General features: G+C 45.3%; 1 protein-coding gene across 12 annotated transcripts in view; it reads right to left on the reverse strand.

Annotated features, from left to right (window-relative positions):
• Positions 1–19,860, reverse strand: part of LOC101111481 (zinc finger protein 606) — a 68,738-nt gene that overhangs the window by 7,643 nt on the left and 41,235 nt on the right. For 8 of the 12 annotated variants that reach the window (XM_060399203.1, XM_060399205.1, XM_060399201.1 and 5 more), the window contains 5 exons: positions 13,154–13,263; positions 12,062–12,118; positions 11,488–11,576; positions 1,041–1,167; positions 715–813 (listed from right to left, as the gene is read on the reverse strand). In XM_060399203.1, coding sequence (XP_060255186.1) covers positions 715–813; positions 1,041–1,167; positions 11,488–11,576; positions 12,062–12,118; positions 13,154–13,184 — 403 coding nt within the window. In that variant the 5' untranslated portion in view covers positions 13,185–13,263. The other 4 variants (XM_012094906.4, XM_012094907.4, XM_012094905.4 and 1 more) reach the window with 4 other exon arrangements.

The raw sequence follows: 19,860 nt of genomic DNA on the forward strand, positions 1-19,860 counted from the left end.
CTGAAATGAAAAGACAATAACTCAAAATACAGACCAACAATAAAGGTAACTACATAGGTACATACAAGACTGTATAAATGCATTTTTATTTGTTTCCTATCTGATTTAAAAGACAATTACATAAAATCCAAACTAAACTGCTGCAAATTAAGATGTTCATTATAATTCCCAGGAAAACCACTAATAAAATAACCAAAAATTTATAGTAAAAGGAAAGGGGTTTACCTTTGTGTGTTTCTGTGTGTCTTTCTGGAGGATAAGAACAGTGTGAATAAGTATAAATGAAACTTTCTTTCACTTACCCATTTTATATAGCTTTGAGTTTTTAAATCATGTAGTTACATTATCTGTATGAAACAATCACTTTTTGCTGGGGTTTTTTTTTTTTTTTTTTTTTGGAAAGAAGAGTCTGTGACTATAAGGATACAAGTGTTACAATGAAAAACTAAGAAGTAGGTGAATGAATGAGAAGTCTTCTTAGACAAAAGGGACAGCAGATAATAGGAGGGGTAAGGAGGGAACTGCAGCATGCTAAAACTGCTGCCTTGGTAAGGAGGTGGGCATCTTTGCTCTGAAAATAGTGCAAGCGATGAAACTCCTCGGAAGGACCTGTGATGCTCTCTGAGGAAGTGAACGCCTCATGGCCTCAGCCCTTTTCTCAAAAAGTAGGGCTTGAAGGAAGGTTCCTCACTCCCACCTGGGGCCTGCTCTCACCTGGACAAGTGCCTTGAAGAGGATATGCTGGTTCCATTGACCATGGCTCTTCTCCTTGCTCCAGCAGGGAGATGACCTCAGGCTTGGTGATCTGATTCCCTACATGAAGAGGAAAAACACGGACTTGTGTAGTCAGGTAACCCTCCTTCCCCTACTCTTTCCATGAGCGACTTCACTTCATACTTTATGATCAGTAGGGACTCCATCCTTGAACCTCAGGGCTCATGATCACCTCGGCCCTCCTGAGGCTCATATAAGATGGTAAACAGGGAGAGTGGAGGGTATTGCAAGGACAGCTTCATTTATTTGGTCAGCCAGCAGCTTACCTACAGACAGCAGGTGCCCATAGGTCTCCAGCATCACGTCACGGTACAGGGTCCTCTGAACAAGGTCCAGCTGCCCCCACTCCTCTTGCGTGAAGTCCACAGCCACATCATTGAAGGTCACTGGTTCCTAAAAGACCAGACATGTTCCTCTTCAACCTGGAGACACCCTCCCTGCCCCTCACTCCATCTAGTGTTTTCTGGGGAGGGAGTAGGGCTGACAGCGTTGGGGAGGAAACAGGACATAGAGGAATTGCCCTGAATGTATTCAATATTCTGACTGATGTGGATAAGGTCTCACTGGGAGCCAGCCAGGGCCCTGCATTTGAGATGTATTCTTAGGAAAGTGGATACCTGGGCTCACAGTAACCACAATAAAAATGAGCAGCTCTCTCCCAAGTCTTGCTCAATTCTAGTAACACTGGGTAGTATCTGGACAGTTCTTCCTGCTTCTCCAGAGCTGCAGACACTTAGTGAGACCAAGACTAAGACCAGGACCAGGATGGACGCAGAACATGAACCCTGATCACAAAGCAGAAAACCTGGGGCTGACATCTGCTCCACAAGTGGATCCAGGACCTGGAAGGGTTCTCTAAACATTCAGAGGCTGCCTTCCTGGGCACAGAGAGAAGTTTCCACTCCCAGACTATTTCTGAGGACAACCTCCCAAGGACTGGAGGTGGGGTGGGCCAGGACTAAGCAGAGCTATCCAAGCCAAGGAGAACCACTAACAGTTGCTATCAAAGCACTTTGAGTTCTAAAAAGTTCAAACTGACATTTTTAAGAAAAAGAACCAGGAATACCCACTAGAAAAATTTAAAGGATGTCTGATTTTTGCAATGAATGCATCCTGTACAGTCATTTGAAGCCATCAAATTGAGTCTCAGGTATCTGGGCACTTCCAGGGTGGGGCAGGGGCATGTCTTCCCTCAAGAGGGCAGTGGGGAGTGAGCTGTGTGTTACGGGAGGTGTGCTATAAACCCCACAGCCCCTCCTCCTTTTGATGCCTCTCTCTTGGCCTATCTATCCACTATGGTCCTCTCCTCCAGGTCAGCACAGAATTCCCTCAAGACAAACGCCCACTGAATGGACACATGTGCAGTGTGCTTCCCCTCACAGCATCTGGTGAACCTCTACAAGCCTGTTAAACACTTCTCTTCCAACCACATACGGCCGCCTTCCTTCCGTCCCTGTGGGTCACGGCTCATAAACGAAGCCTGTCATCTCTGATAAGGGCCAGCTCTCATGCTCGGTCTTCAATGTAGATTTCTCTACTGGTCTGAACTGCTCCCCTCACCCCCTTCACACAACTGGCTTGAAACACAGAATTGCTTCTGGTCCAGTGATTCTCTTACTTCAAAAAATGTTTACAACTGCTGATCACAGCCTCCTATGGTGAAACCCTCCCAAACTCCTCCTCAATGACAATGGGTTTTCCTCTTAAAGACCTGCCCAGGTCTGAGTTTTCTTAATGGCAGCTGCCTCTACATTTTTGGGTAATGTAAACATTTTTACTTAAATGTGACATTCAGGTAGAGAAGTACACAAAACCTAAGTGTGCACAAAGCATGAACTCACTGTACTTCCAGAGTGATACACTCAGGGGTGTTAGGGAAATTTTTAAAAAATAGTCTTGTTTAGGCTTCAGGGACAAAGCAGAACAGGTCTCTGACCTTGCTTCTAAGCTGTGTGGACAGTACCCTGACTGGGAGTAACTGCATGCTGAGTGCAAGACTTGCAGCACCTTAGATAAAATGAGGTAGGAATCTTGAGGTCCTTGAGCCCCTGAAGGGGGCCTGGCCAACCAAGCCCCAACTAAACCCCAAGCCCCAGCAACATTCCAAGTTTCACAAGACAAAACAAGCAGCATTAACATGAAACCAGGCTTGCAGTTTGGTCACATATTGATGATGATATCAGTTTGCCTCTGTCCTTGGATTATAAGCAGGAACCTGAACTGCAATCTCTGAAGTCTCACCCACAGGGTGGACACGCTGCCTGGGACCCTTTCCCAAATGGGACTCCAGATGTGCTGTGACTTGTGACTTCCCAGCACTGTTTAAGTCTGGATGTTGGTCAAAACCCAATTTAGTGATGTATCCTCTGCTCTATTTCTCTTTTAATGTTAGTATATTGAAAGTAAGGTAGATAATTCTCTGACAAATATTTGTATTATTTATTTGTACATAGCGAGTGGCTTATTTTGTTAACAAATCCTTTGAACCTGACACGAAAGTGAAAGCTTTCGGCAAAACAGGGGGCCTAGGCAGGAGGCCATGCTTCCTGCCCAGGGTGCTCTTAGGATGCTATCTCCCTGGAAGGCGGCACCTACTTACATGGCTTCCAAGTTCAACAGTTAACAATATCCAAGCCCACACCCTGGCAGCAGTCAAGCAGGTGGAATGAGCCACAAGTTTATCTCCCACTCCTCCAAAGACCCCAACAGATCCCCACACAAATACTTAAAAAGGAACAACCACCTTTAACAGAGACAGAAGGAAAAAAATCACTAGAAAGAATTCACAACCCCTAATAAAACAGTGGACCCTGGCACTCTGGCAATGATCAGTGATAACTGCTAAACTACAGGTGAAAAGCAGACAGGGAAATTTACAACGGAGGGATCAGGCTGACTATACCTGCACCCACTAATCCATCACATCATCTGGAAATGGGACAACATACAACTTGTGCCCATTGATGCAGCACAGGAGGGACTCGGCACCACCTACCAAGGACTCTTGCCCAAAATACAGAGCCTGGAACTGCTCTCGCCTCCAACTCCACTATCCATCTACGGGAGACAGGATGAAGGAACGCATCCAAGGACATCACAAGGGCGAAATCAGGCAAACCAACAGGACAGGCAACCTGGCTTCATCAGCACATGAAATGCAGGCAATGTGCCATCCCTGCTTGGATCCTGATCTGAGTAAACCAACTGCAAAAGATATCTTGGGGACAAGTGGGGAAAACTGAATGCAGGCTTGGTACTAAGTAATACTAAAGAATTACTGTTAATTTTGTTGGGTGTGATAAAGGTATTGTGTTCATTTCCTAAAAGGTGGGTATGTCTCAGACATAAACATGGGTGAAACAATGTGATATCTGGGCTTTGCTATAAAATACAGTTTTTCCTAATACTGGACTCTTAAAAAAAAAACTTATTTTTTAAAATGTATTTTTATTGATATATAGTTGATTTCCAATGTTGTTTGCAACTGTTGTACAGCAAACTGATTGTTATACATATATATACATTAAAAAAAACCACTCTTTTCCATTATGGCCTATCATAGGATCTAGCTTTTTTCTTTTTAAGGTATCCAAATAGATGCAAAGGCAGAAAGCTGAAAGGTGACATTTGCTAAGGCTGATGAACGTGGATGTCTGTGGTCAGCTGAATAATGGTCCTGCCAAAGACGTCCACATCCTAATGACCGTTACCTCAACATGACAAAAGATGTCAGTTACAGCGATGTGATTACATTAAGGATGCTGAGATGGGGAGATTATCTTGGATTATCCAGGCGGGCTCAATGTAATCATAATGGTGCTTACAAGTGAAGGAGGCAAGAGGGTCTGCATCAGAGAAAATGAGACAATGGAAGCAGAGTTCAGAGTGATGCAAACTGGAAGGAAGGCCCACGAGCCAAAAAATGCAGATGCCTCCAGAACTGAGTAAAAGCAAGGGAGCCAATTCTCCCCTGAGCCTCCAGGAAGATAAGAGCCCTGTGGTCCCATTCTAGACTTAGAGCTCCAGAACAAGAGAATAAATTCATGTTGCTCTAAGTCATTGTTTGTGGTAATCTGTCATAGCACCGCAGGAAACTAATAGGTTTAAAAATCACCTAGCTTTTTTTTTTTTAATATTTATTTTTATTTATTTGACTGTGCCAGGTCTTAGTTGCAGCATATGGGATCTAGTTCCCTGACCAGGGATTGAACCTGGGACCCCAGCATTGGGAGCACAGTCTCTGCCACTGGACCAACTAGCCAAAGTCCCCAAAACCACCTAGTTTTAAAGAAAAGCCAGTGAAGAAAAGAAGCCATCAGCACGTGGTGGTCCACACATTCCTGTAAGATGGGGCGCAGAGGAAAGTGTGGCTGACCAATGAAACACCAGAGACCCCTACCCTGCATGTGAGAGGGGGCTGCAGTGGAAGCAGCACCCCAGGAGAGGCTCCGAGCTCTGGGTTTAAATGCCACTGAAGTCAGGAGAGAAAATCAGGCTTAAAAGTCTCTATTCAGGACACCTTTGCAGGTTGCCCCTCCTCCCTGCCAGCCACTCTATCTGATGGGAAAGTGTGTAAGAGGTTCTCAGGTTGCCCAGGTGAGTGACCACCCTGGAGTTGAGACCCCCTTCAGCCCAAAACAGGGAGAGAGGAGGGGGTCTGTGGATGACCTGACAGTCAGCTGTATACCCAGGAAACTGCAAGTAGAACTGACCTGGTGATCGTGGCCCACCCAGGCCCATGCAGCTTAGAATGAGACTTGTCAGGAGAGACAGAAGAGAGACAAGGAGGCAGTGGAAGTCAGGAACCAAAGCTGCTCAGCTGCACAGTCACACAGTTCTCTGGTAAACAGACAGATCGGAGGGCCAAATATCTGCACAGGTGGAGACTAAACTTAGCAGCCAAGGGGACAGAGAATCCAGGGTGCAGTCACACAGAACTTTCAATTATCTGAAATTCTAATCCCCAGATTGGAAAGTTTCAGTATAAAACAGGACAGGATGATACAAGAGGCTTGGAGTACAAGAATCCACAGAATACGAAGAGACAGAAAATACAGCAATCAGGTCAGGAGGTCATATAAATAACCTCAGGAAAACAATATAAAGGGGAAGGACAGGAAGGGATTTTGTCTTAAAATAAAGGACTTCTTTACATAAAATGCTAGCCATAAGCAAAAACAAATACATTTGACAAAAATATACCAAAAAACATTTCCCTGATAAAAGACACCATAAAGTTAAAGAGGAGAGTGAAAAAGTTGGCTTAAAGCTCAACATTCAGAAAACTAAGATCATGGCATCCAGTCCCATCACTTCATGGCAAAAAGATGGGGAAACAGTGGAAACAGTGGCTGACTTTATTTTGGGGGGCTCCAAAATCACTGCAGATGGTGATTGCAGCCATGAAATTAAAAGACGCTTACTCCTTGGAAGGAAAGTTATGACCAACCTAGACAGCATATTAAAAAGCAGAGCCATTACTTTGCCAACAAAGTTCCATCTAGTCAAGGCTATGGTTTTTCCAGTAGTCATGTATGGATGTGAGAGTTGGACCATAAAGAAAGCTGAGCACCGAAGAATTGATGCTTTTGAACTGTGGTGTTAGAGAAGACTCTTGAGAGTCCCTAGGACTACAAGGAGATCCAACCAGTCCATTCTGAAGGAGATCAGTCCTGGGTGTTCACTGGAAGGACTGATGTTGAAGCTGAATCTCCAATACTTTGCCCATCTGATGCGAAGAGCTGACTCATTTGAAAAGACCCTGATACTGGGAAAGATTGAAGGCAGGAGAAGGGGACAACGGAGGATGAAACGGTTAGATGGCATCACCGACTCGATGGACATAAGTTTGGGTAAACTCCGGAAGTTGGTGATGGACAGGGAGGCCTGGCGTGCTGCAGTCCATGGGGTTGCAAAGAGTTGGACAGGACTGAGCGACTGAACTGAACTGAAAGTTAAGACAAGCTATAGACTGGGAGAAGATAATCCGTATACAGCAAACACTCAGGATCCAGAAAGCATGAAATGCTTATATATCAAGAGTCTACAGAAATCTAGAGATGGGAGTGAGACAGAGAGAGAAGGCAATACAGATGACCAATAACTACATGCAAAGATATTCAACCCCACAAGCAATCAAGGACATGCAAATTAAAGTAATACATTTTCTTGGTTTCAAGGTAAGCAAAAATTAAAAGCCCCAATATTAATATTGTCAAGTGGCAGCAAAGATGGAAACAGACACCTTCCCTCAGAGTGGGGAGACTGAGAAGAGGCTTTGCTCTTTCAGAACCACGTGGCAGCACTGGTCATTCTGACAACACATACGCCCTGCGCCTTAGCAAAATTCTGCTTCCAGTGGTATGCCTAGATAAACTCACATGCGCACACAAGTAAACTGCAATGTCCACACAGCTTTGTTTGAAATAGGGAAAATGGTAGAGGGAGGGAGGACTTATAAGCCTATCCACAGAAGAGATGAATATACAGTGCATGTCTTTGATGGGGCAAAAAGACATGCACCCAATCTTTATACTCACATGGAGAAACCTCAAAATTGACCTTGAAAGGCGTAAAGAAAACACGTATAAAGCATTGTTAAAAATTATATGATTATTTATTACCTTATATCTAGTTTATTATCTACATGTATCATACTATCTACATAGTATGAAAATGGACTTGCTGTATACATATTTTAAGTGGCTGTTCTCAGGAAGGGCGGGAGAAGAATGTAATTGGGTACTAAAAAAGAAAGCAAAGAAAATACAGCCAAACAATTGTTCATTTGGAGTGATGGGAGGGACCCTGTCTAGTTGATCACTTTTTATGTTTTTCTATAGTTATAGAATTTGTCCAAAAATTCTAAATAAAACATATTTCCAGAGTTGAGAGATGTCATCAAAATTGAAGGATCCATGGTCTGCCAGATAGAAAAAAAAAGACCCCCAGCAGAACATGCCCCAACATTAGGGCTCACAATTCATGGAGGCCTTAGGGACACAAAGGAAAATGCAAAACTGAGGCTGGTAATGAAACACAAGGAAGAGATGGCAGGAGACAGGCACCTAGCCTCACCAGCTGTGGAGAGAAGCGGTGGGGCTGGGAGAGGAGTGTCACTGTTACCCAACGTTCAGGAGCTAGGTGACAGGGCAGAGAAGGGCCCATCTCTAGGTAGGAGTGAGCCCTTCCAATTCTCAGGTAACCCTTACCTGAATTCCCATCTTCCAAATTATTATCTGCCATGATGAATTGCAAAGATATTTCACCCAAATTCTTGTAAACATTTTTGGACAGATGGCTTTGCCTACATGCGTAAGCATTTATCTAGACATTCTAAGGCCTTTATGAAATCTGATACACCCGCCACACATCTAAACCACGGGAGGACGCAGAGGGTGATGAGCTGGGTCTCAGCTGTTTGCCTGGCAGTATCTCATCTGATTGCTCCTGAATTACCTGAATTCTCTGACCACTGGCCCCTTCATGGAACCTAGCGAAGTTCAGATGGACTCTTCAGCATCTTCAAAACTTCATGATCTATTACTATTTTAGGGCAAGCTCTTTGCAGAGAAGGAAAATGTAACTAGAGTGTGTTCATCCTTGAGACAATCAATGATGGGAGCAGAGTATTCCATTAACTGATGTCTTATATGAAAGTTTATTGTGCAGAAAACTTTGGTGGATTGTTACGGAGGAGTTTAAGAGTTTCCACATTTGGAGTGGCTGGCTGGGGTTTTTTAATGGGCTGGAATATTATTATTTTCCCTATTCATCAGAATAATGGGATCTGGACTCCCACTAGCTGAAACTTATTAACCAACATGTTTCTAAAATCAGACTATACCGATAACAAGGGATGACAGCCATTTGATGTTTTTACCAGGTGAATACTTTATTTCAATAAATATTTAATTTGGAGGGAACAGAGGCGGAAGGGGCTCTTGTCTGTGTTTCTGAAAACCTCACTTAATACAAAACTCACATATTCAAGGCTTGAGTTTCCCAGAGGGAAAGATCCAAAGTGAGTGTGGAGAGAGGGCCAGGAGTATGTGCTTATAAATTACAACTCTTCAGACACTGGAGGGTGGTGTTATTTGAATTCTCCATTTTATTTTCTTGGCATTGACTCTAATAATTCTCAGAAACCCTCACAAACATTGCCAGCTAAGTGCAGCACAGTGGTTATTAGAACTTCATAGCATTTCACTGCAGCTAACTTCTATTCCCAAGCAACTGATCCAGGGCCCATCTTTCAACCTAGTCTAGCTTCACTACTGATTATGTTACAGAATCTAAAAATGACTGCACACTATAACAGCAGCAAACATCAGTCACTCAACTTTTGATGCCAGACAACCACCACCCTGCATCACGTGATTCAGGCCTTGCCTCTCAAGAGACAGCAGCGCTGCCATGTGAGGACAGCACACTTAGGACAAACTTCACCAGTCAACTTTTGAACTGTGGGAGGTGTTGTTGATTTTTTTTTTTAAACTTAGTGGGAGACACAAAGTTAGGCAAAGATGTTATTAACATTTTTATATCACAGTATCTCCCATTTGCTTGATTCATTATTGTGACTTAGAAATGAAAAACCTAAATATAGTAATGGAACTATTTTTGTCTTTCATAGTAGAAAATTGTTAGGATACACCTAAATTCAAAGAATTAGAATAAAAATCTCTCATTTAGAAGTAACCCTTCTCTGGTGGCTGAGACAGTAAAGAATTTGTCTCTGCAATGCTAGAGACCTGGGTTTGATCCCTGAATTGGGAAAATCCCCTGGAGAAGGGAATGGCTAACCACTCCAGTATTATTTCCTGGAGAATTCCAGGGACAGAGGAGCCTGGCAGGCTACAGTCCATGGGGTTGCAAAGAGTTGGACACAACTGAGCGACTAACACACTTCTAAGAAACTGAAACATTAAGTTAAAAATGGCTATTTCATGGCATTGAAACATGTATACTATCATGTAAGAAACGAATCGCCAGTCTATGTTCGATACAGGATACAGGATGCTTGGGGCTGGTGCACGGGGATGATCCAGAGAGATATGGGGTGGGAGGTGGGAGGGGGTTCAGGATTGGGAACTCATGTACACCCGTGGTGGATTCATGTCAATGTATGGCAAAATCAATACAGTATTGTAAAGCAAAATAAAGTAAAAATTAAAATTTTTTAAAAAAGGCTATTTCTGTGTCATGAGAAAGAAAAAAATTGATAAATGATAATCACATTGATAACCTGTCAAAACATGCTAAGTGACAGAAGCAGACACAAAAGGTCATATATTATATGGTTCCCTTTATATGAAATGTCCACGATGGGAAAACACAGAGAGAAGTAAATTAGTGGTTACCAGGAGCTGGGAGTTGGGGAAACAGGGAGTAACCACTAATGTGTATAAGGTTTCTTTTTGGAGTTATGAAAATTCTAGATACTGGTGATGGCTGCAATTCTGTGAATATACTAAAAAATCCACAGAACAACATACTTTAAGAGGTTGAACTTTATGGTATGTGAATAATATTTTCATAAAACAGTTATAAGAAAATTCTTAAGTGGCTGCCTCCAGTAAGGAGGCTTTGCAAGAGGGGAGGAGGGGGATGACACCTCTCCAACATCAACTCTGCTGCTCTGTTTCTCTAGGGAGCCAAGCTGGTGCCCAAATAATCACAAAGTCCTCCTGCTTCACCTCCCTTATATGCATCAGATCTTGCTTCCAGGTGCTGATCAGACTGAAGCCTGATTTGCCAGCCTGCTTTCCAGTCCCCTTCTTTTCACTCCCCTGCCTGGAACATCCTTCCAGCTACATTTTAGACCCTGGTGCTTCTGGCTCCCAACACTTCTGCGGCTCCTTACTACAACCAGGATGGAGCCCCAACTCTGTGGCAGGCATCTGGGATACAGCAAGGTTTTTCCTGGCCTTCTTGGCCTAAAATCAAATTATGGTTAGCCTTCACCCAGATGCCGGTCATGCAGTGTGTCCCCATGGTGCTAGAGAAGGCAGATTCCTCTCACCAGGCTATGCCCATCCAGTTGATGTGTCCCCTTCACCTCTTGGCTCAGGTGCATCCTATCTCTCAGGCACCCTCCCTCTCCACAGCAAAAGGACCCCAGCTGCGGCACATGGCCTCTATGCAGGCTCTGTCCCACCTCCAAGGCATCCGTTGTGCTCAGCTCCTCCAAGGCTCACGGCCTTTCTAAGCACTTCAGGCCTGTGTCCTGAATCACATGTACAGCACCAGGCAGATGGTGAGGCCTCAGGAGCTGACTAAACCACCCTGGAAAGGGGCCTGGGAGCTCCTAAGGATGGGGGCTCATAATTGACCTTGTTCCCCTCCCTAAGCACAGAGCTCAGCAAATAGGACCAATGTGAGTCAGGCACTGAATATATGGGGAAGGTGAGAGGGAAAAGGGGGAGGGGACTGCTTGCCAAAAGGGACTGACCCTTATCTACCAAACAGCCCACAGCACAGCTGGGGCTCAAGGACTCTGAACAGGCTGGTTGACAGTGAGGCTCCAAGTCATGGAAAACTGAATTCTCCCTACCTATGCTCAGAAATCAATAAACTTCTGGCTGATTCCTTCTCTATCCAAACCTTCGCTGTGGCAAACTGAGGAGCCATATCAGCTGGGATGGTCAGGGACACCCTCAACACCTTAGGAAGAAGGCAACCTGTCAGATAAAAACAGAAGCCCCATCTCACCTGGGCCTGGGCTGTTGGGAGCCCTGGGGCCCTCCTCCTCTCCTCAGCAGTCTCCTCCACTTGCCAGGTCGAGTCCTGAGGGCACAGAGCTGGGAGGGGGGAAGTGAAGTCACAGAGGCAGCTCTCTCTGCCAGAAGTGGCCCACCTGAGTACTACTTCCAGACCCTGTCCCTCCCTTTTGGGCAAGGGAAAAGATCCACTTCCTCACATTACAGATGAAGGCTGTGGGATCCAGAGAAGTTAAACAATAAATCTAAATACATGACCCATCCCCTGTTGTCCTGAGGCACTGTCATAAAGTGCCTGTTCACAGCCTTTCTGGGTCTGAGCCCCAAATGGTCACACATGCATTCTCATGCATCCTGTTCTGGAGATTTCATTGCTAGATTCCCCATGGATGTGTTCAGATCCTTCCCTGTTCCAGCTCTGCCAAGAGACGGATCTGGACCAGACCCCCTCCTCTCTCCCCACCAGCTCTGATTTCCAGCAATGGCAGGTTACTGACGGTTACTGACGGGAGAGACCACAACATAGTAACCAATGTGTCTGATGAGGAAACAGGGTCTTGACTTACCCCAGGAGGCCCACGGGTCAACAGTCGTCATTCCCCAGGACTGGTCCATAAGGATACCTACACCAGAGGGGCAGGTTAGGACAAGGAAAATAAAAGACTGTGACACTGATCCTAGTGACTAAAGGCTGCTGCTGCTGCTAAGTCACTTCAGCCGTGTCCGACTCTGTGCGACCCCATAGACGGCAGCCCACCAGGCTTCCCCGCCCCTGGGATTCTCCAGGCAAGAACACTGGAGTGGGTTGCCATTTCCTTCTCCAGTGCATGAAACTAAAAAGTGAAAGTGAAGTCGCTCAGTCGTGTCCGACTCTTAGCGATCCCACGGACTGCAGCCTACCAGGCTCCTCCATCCATGGGATTTTCCAGGCAAGAGTACTGGAGTGGGGTGCCAGTGACTAAAGGCAACAAGATGGAAAAGGAGACCTGTCTCACTAATGCGCACAACAAAATTCCATAAATAGAGCCCAAAGACGTGTGGGGAAAAAAAAACAACATAAGCTAGATTTATAGCAAAAATGCACAAGTGAGTCACTTTCAGGCAATTTATTGATATGATACAGCTACTGAACAATTAAGAACAGAACTCCTTAAGTGGCTGGAGAAGTATCTGATAAAATTGAACATCATTTAATTTTTAAGAAACATTACTGGTCTTTTGATGTCTTTAATGACAGATACATGAAAGATCACTTACAAATAAAACACACTACTGACACCATTTAATGTTGTTCTTAAATTATAAACCAACGCTGTACAGTGAAAAACAATAATACGAGTAAAAAACATGGGGATGGTAGAGAAATTCTGGTTGTAGATGACTGTCTTCCAAGAAATTCCACAAATCACCAGAAAAATCTCTTAGAACTAATGAGACTTCTCAGGAGAGAACTATAAAATACACAAAAATTACATTATCTTTTATACAAACAACCAATTAAAAAACAAAACAAAACAACCTCACTCAGTTCTAATTCTGTACCAAGATAAAAGAGACCCCCTCCAATCCCCAAAACCCTTAGCCCCTCTACGGCTCTGACCCCTAGCTACAGCAGGTCACCACTGGGGAAGCCCAGAAGAAACAGGATTTGTACTCACCCCATGAACCCCACGGGTTGATGGCAGCCATCTTGCAGGATCAATCCACCAGGAGCTTGCCCAGGAGCAGTGGATTTGGGTGATTATTGAAAACCAACTGCAAAACCCACCTAATAACAAAAGTAGGAAAAGACAAAAAATGGTTTTTCTCAAAGACAGTGGGAATAAGAACACATCCACAAAAACAATAAAAGACTTCTACAGAGCACTGAAAGAAAACAATTTACAAGTCAAAAACAAATTCCTGAAGAAAAATGAAGAACGACTCGGGTTAGCTGGAAAAAGGGCATGGTCCAGGATGAGGGGGGAGAAATTTGTTAACAGTTCTCATGAGACGGGTACTGACAACGACGAGGGAGCTTTTCTATTGATTTAACAAAAACTGTTGTAAAATCTACCCACAACCTTCATATGTAAGTAGTTGCCTAGAGCTGAGGGGAGGGAAGAACCGGCGAATGGCAGCTTAATGGTTCAGGGTGGGGTGTTTTCTTTTTTTGCGGGGGGGAGGGGTGATTAAAATGTTCTGGAATTATATAGTGGTGATAACTGCAAAACGCTCTGAACGCACAAGAAAACTACGGACTTGTACGCTAAAATAGTTAATTTTAAGTTATGTAAATCTTATGTAGGAAAAAAAAAAATCTGTCTCTTTTGTGCAGGGGCCAACAGAAAACGAGATTTGGAGGCCAGACCAACCCAACCCCCTAAATTCTAGACTTTTATGCAAGTTCTGCGACCTCTCGGAGGGCACCAACGCCAACTGGCAGAGCTCTGCGAATTTCTGGGAGCGTGTATAAAGCACTGGAACGCCCAATGGGCACCGGGAGCACCGGGATCTGCGCCCAAACTCGAAGTTGGCACAGTAAATATTCTGCACGCTTGTCTGCAACTTGACAAAGTCATCCGGTCACTGCACCTTTAAAGGAGCCCCGGGCTGTTCCCAAGTCACTTTTGACTTCCCTCTATGACAGATGAGAACGGGTTCTCACGAGAAACGCCTGTCGGGAAAGACAAGGTGGACTCCTGGGGACGATCTCGGAGGTGTCCTCGCCACCTGCCTTCTGGCCTCTCATCCCAGACTTCCTCCGCACTCCCGCTGTGGGTGCGATGCTCACAGCCCGTCCCGGTAACGGCGGACCTCACCTGGATCGCAGCCGCCGGCCTCCCACCCCTGCTGACCAGTGACCGCTGCTCTCCGCGAGCAGCTAGACAACCTCGCGCTCGCTTCGCCGAGGGCGTTCGGCTTTTGTTGCGCTCACATTCTTCCCGGCTCGGCCGTGAGCTTGGGGTTCCCGCCCGGGGGACAAAGGCCCGACGCGCGGGGCTCACCCGGGCCCTCCCAGCCGATCCAGCGCCTCCGCAAAGCCAGAGGCGGGCCAAGGGACCTGCCCTGGCGGCGAGCCAGCCGCCAAGTGTAGGCGCCGCCTCTCCCCGCCCGTTCTCCCTATCCTTCGGGCCAGCGGCAGCGGCAACAGTAATAACCCCACCGCCCGGGCGACCGCTTCACCTCAGCCGCGGACAATGGCGGCCTCTCCCCCGGCGTCGATGGGGACGCGTCGCGCGGGCTACTGGGAGTGGTAGTTCCAGGGGCGCGCTTCCGGTTGGACCGGAAGCGCCTTCTTGGCAAATTCTCCAAGCGGCGCTTGTCACGGGTTCCGCCTGTTAGGGACTTACTGGGATAGCAGTGTCCGAGGCCTTGGCGAGGTGGGCTATACTGTCCTCGACGCGGCCCGCGCCGGCTGTCGGGTGGGGAAGCTCGGTAAACCGCCGCCCGGCGAGCCTCAGTTTGCCTGTCCCTAAAATGGCAGCTCACGGCAGCCGCACTTTGTAGGAACTTTGTTGAAGTCTGTTGAAGCGCTTTCCTTTTCATCAGTAGTTAAAGAGTTGTAAGGAAGGGGCTGTTATGTACCCTTTTCGGACGAGGAACCTAATTTTGAGCTTCTGCTCACAGATGAAGCCCTACCCCTTGTTACGAATTGAATGTGAGTCTGCTGAACCGAGGCCTCCTTTCCAGGAAAGGAGTTAGAAGGGACCCTTGCCCGGAGGATTCTGGCCCTCCTGGCCCCTACTCTTTACTACTCATTCGCCTCGCCTGTTAATTTGTCCACCCACGTTTCTGTTGTTTAGTTGCAACAACAGTAAGATGGTCAGAGTGAGTGACGGGTTGGAGAGAGCCTACGGGCATTAGAATGGCTCTGCTGTGAGCCAGGGCATGGGTCTGAGGAGAGCAGCCATAGGCCCTGGCCGCGTCAAAGGATCACTCACTCTGGCTTTTGTGAGAATAGGCTCAAGAGGGCGAGAGAAGGACCGTGATGACTTTTGAACCAATGCAGTAATCAAGGTGGATGGGAATCAGTGGTCAGACTGCGGACAGGTTAGTATTTTAAGGGTAGCGCCAACAGGCAGGGGGTTCAAGTTTGTGCATCATGGGCTGCAGTCCAGACCCTAATATGGAGAACAAAGCGTGGAGATGGCCTCTCAGTGCAGAGCTGTTTACCAAGGGTGAGTGGAGAATGTGTTACAGGTGTGTGATGAAGCTGCTTCCCTTTTGTCCAGGCCCTCTCCAAGTTACGGGAGCTTGCTGGATGGTACCCTGTTCTCTCTGAGTGATGGGGTGGCCAAGACTAGGCCAAACAGCCATTTTGGATGCCTCTATTACAGAAGTCTGGGCTGTGTCTGAGCTGTTACTGAGGTTTCTGAATGGGAAAAGACCAGAGCGGTAGTAGAATCTCTGCTCTCCGTGGACATGCTTCCTCTGAGAGATGTCCAAAATGTGATCACCCCATGGCAAGTGAAGGGCTCCAGCTGGTTCCATTTCATCATAGCCAGATGAGAATGAAAGGTAAAGGGAGGTTGAGTCAAGGACACATTATTTGGAAAAAGTAGGGCATTTTATCGGAGAAGGCAATGGCACCCCACTCCAGTACTCTTGCCTGCAAAATCACATGGACCAAGGAGCCTGGTAGGCTGCAGTCCATGGGGTCGCGACTGAGCGACTTCACTTTCACTTTTCGCTTTCATGCATTGGAGGAGGAAATGGCAACCCACTCCAGTATTCTTGCTTGGAGAATCCCAGGGACAGGGGAGCCTGGTAGGCTGCCGTCTATGGGGTCGCACAGACTCAGACATGACTGAAGCAACTTAGCAGCAGCAGCAGGGCATTTTATGAGCTGGGTTGTAGGGTCACCAACAATAAAATAACTAGTACAAGTCAGCTAGACTCGAAGTTATTAGTTTGGTGCCAAAGCAATTGCAGATTTTGCTTGTTCAAATTTGCCGTTTGATACTGTTTTTGTCGTTGTTGTTCAGTTGCTAAGTCGAGTCTGACTCTTTGCAATCCCATGGACTTCAGCACGCCTGGCTCCCCTGTCCTTCACTTTTTCCTGGATTTGCTCAGATATTGATATTGGAATACATTCTAAATAAATGTGGTTATGTTATATATAATTTGAATGCATATTTCTCATTTTATGTTTTTCTTTTGGTAATGATATTACTTGCTGTTGATTTTACATTTATTTTAGACTGAGAAAGATTGAGGGCAGGAAGAGAAGGGGGTAACAGAGGATGAGATGGTTGGATGGCATCACAACTCAATGAATGTAAGTTTGACCAAACTCCAGGAGATAGTGAAAGACAGGGAAACCTGGCATGCTGTAGTCCATGATGTCGCAAAATGTTTGGCACAGCTTAGCGACTGAACAACAACAGTGGAAATGATGTTAGACAAAAAGCAAATTCCAGAAATTTTCTTATTTGAGTTCAAAATGGATCATAAAGCAGTGGAGACAACTCGCAACATCAACAATGCATCTGGCCCAGGAACTGCTAATGAACACACAATGGTGGTTCAAGATGTTTTGCAAAGGAGACAAAGCCTTGAAGATGAGGAGTGTAGTGGCCGGCCATCAGAAGTTGACACCAACTGAGAGCATCATCGAAGCTGATTCTTTACAACTACATGAGAAGTTGCCAAAGAACTCAACATCAACCATTCTATGGTTGTTTGGCATTTGGAGCAAATTGGAAAGGTGAAAAACATCCATCAGTGGATGCCTCATGAGCTGACAAAAAAAAAAAAGTTGTTTTATAGTGTCCTCTTTTCTGTGCAACAGTGAACCATTTCTTGATTGGATTGTGACATGCAATGAAAAGTGGACTTTATATGATAACCAACAATGACTAGCTCAATGGTTGGACTGAAAATCCCCAAAGCACTTCCCAAAGGCAAACTTGCACCAAAAAGGGGTCATGGTCACGATTTGGTGGTCTGCTTTTGGCCTGATCCACTACAGCTTTCTGAATCCTGGTGAAATCATTACATCTGAGAAGTATAATCAGCAAATGTAGGAAACACACCAAAAACCGCAACACCTGTAGCTGGCATTAGTCAACAGAAAAGGTTCAATTGTCCATGACAATGCCTGACCAAGCATCAGATAACCAATGCTTCAAAAATTGAATGAATTGGGCTACAGAGTTTTGCCTCATCAGCCATATTCACCTGGCCTCTGGCCAATCAGCTACCACTTCTTCAAGCATCTTGAGAACTTTTTGCAGGAAAACCACTTCCACAAACAGGAGGATGCAGAAAATGCTTTCCAAGAGGGCACTGAATCCTAAAGCACGGATTTTTATATTATAGGAATAAGCAAACATTTCTCATTGGCAAAATCTTGATTGTAATCGTTCCTATTTGGATTAATAAAAATGTTTTTGAGCCTAGTATAATGATTTAAAATTCATGGTCCGAAACTGCAATTACATTTGCACCAATCTAATACCTCATGCTCTCAAACCCTAGGATTAACTCATTTTCTCCAGCTAATATTCTAAGAGTCACAAAGGTCAACACTTGGGATTCTGAGTACCAACCCCCCCCCCACCTCCAGGTGAAAGTCAAGATGTTTCTGTACAGCTGGTGACCATGCAGAGGCTCCCCTTTCACAGGTCTGCTTTGCCACCAGTTCAACATTCAGCATCCAATTTCTCATGTCCCTGGAATTTAATGTTAGATGTCTGCTCCGTTTTCTTTTCAGAAAAATATGTAAAACAAAAATTTGTAAGAGATTCAATGAAACCTGTGAAAAGACTCCTAACCTGAATAAAAAAATAATGAAAAAGAACATCAACCTACAAGCCTAAACCCCTTTGTTCCCCTCTCTTCATTGGAAAAGACTCTGATTCTGGGAAAGATTGAGGGTAGAAGAGAAGGAGATAGAGGATGAGATGGTTGGATACAATCACCAACTTGAGCAAACTCCAGGAAATAGTGAAAGACAAGGAAGCCTGGCATGCTGCCGTCCATGGGATCACAAAGAGTCGGACACAGCGTAGCTACTGAAAACATTGCCCTCTGGAATAGAAACCCCCCTTCCTCCAGGAGAGCCACTGTCCTGACTGAGATGAGAATCACGCCATGTGTTTCCTGAAAGTTTACAATGTGTCTGTTTCAAAACAATACAAAGCACATTTTGCATTCATTAAAAGCATCGAATTTCATCTACAACTTGCATTTTTTGCTCCATAAATTTATCATTACAAGATTTATCCTTTTCACTTTCTGTAGGGTTTTTTGTTGCTGTTGTTTGTATTGCCATGTTACCTGTCAGAATTTTAGTTCCCCAGTTCAGTTCAGTTCAGTCACTCAGTCGTGTCCAACTCTTTGCGACCCCATGAATCGCAGCATGCCAGGCCTCCCTGTCCATCACCAACTCCCAGAGTTCACTCAGACTCACCTCCATCAAGTCAGTGATACCATCCAGCCATCTCATCCTCTGTCATCCCCTTCTCTTCCTGCCCCCAATCCCTCCCAGCATCAGAGTCTTTTCCAATGAGTCAATTCTTCACATGAGGTGGCCAAAGTACTGGAGTTTCAGCTTTAGCATCATTCCTTCCAAAGAAATCCCAGGGCTGATCTCCTTCAGAATGGACTCTTTGGATCTCCTTGCAGTCCAAGGAACTCTCAAGTCTTCTCCAACACCACAGTTCAAAAGCATCAATTCTTCGGCGTTCTGCCTTCTTCACAGTCCAACTCTCACATCCATACATGACCACAGGAAAAACCATAGCCTTGACTAGATGGACCTTTGTTGGCAAAGTAATGTCTCTGCTTTTGAATATACTATCTAGATGGGTCATAACTTTTCTTCCAAGGAGTAAGCGTCTTTTAATTTCATGGCTGCAATCACTATCTGCAGTGATTTTGGAGCCCAAAAAAATAAAGTCCAACACTGTTTCCACTGTTTCTCCATCTATTTCCCATGAAGTGATGGGACCGGATGCCATGATCTTTGTTTTCTGAATGTTGAGCTTTAAGCCAACTTTTCACTCTCCTCTTTCACTTGCATCAAGAGGCTTTTTAGTTCCTCTTCACTTTCTGCCATAAGGGTGGTGTCATCTGCATATCTGAGGTTATTGATATTTCTCCCGGCAATCTTGATTCCAGCTTGTGCTTCTTCCAGTCCAGCATTTCTCATGATGTACTCTGCATATAAGTGAAATAAGCAGGGTGACAATATACAGCCTTGATGTACTCCTTTTCCTATTTGGAACCAGTCTGTTGTTCCATGTCCAGTTCTAACTGTTGCTTCCTGATCTGCATACAGTTTTCTCAAGAGGCAGGTCAGGTGGTCTTGTATTCCCATCTCTATCAGAATTTTCCAGTTTATTGTGATCCACAGAGTCAAAGGCTTTGGCATAGTCAA

The sequence above is a fragment of the Ovis aries genome, chromosome 14 (genome assembly GCF_016772045.2).
Source record: "Ovis aries strain OAR_USU_Benz2616 breed Rambouillet chromosome 14, ARS-UI_Ramb_v3.0, whole genome shotgun sequence".
Taxonomy (NCBI): Eukaryota; Metazoa; Chordata; class Mammalia; order Artiodactyla; family Bovidae; genus Ovis; species Ovis aries.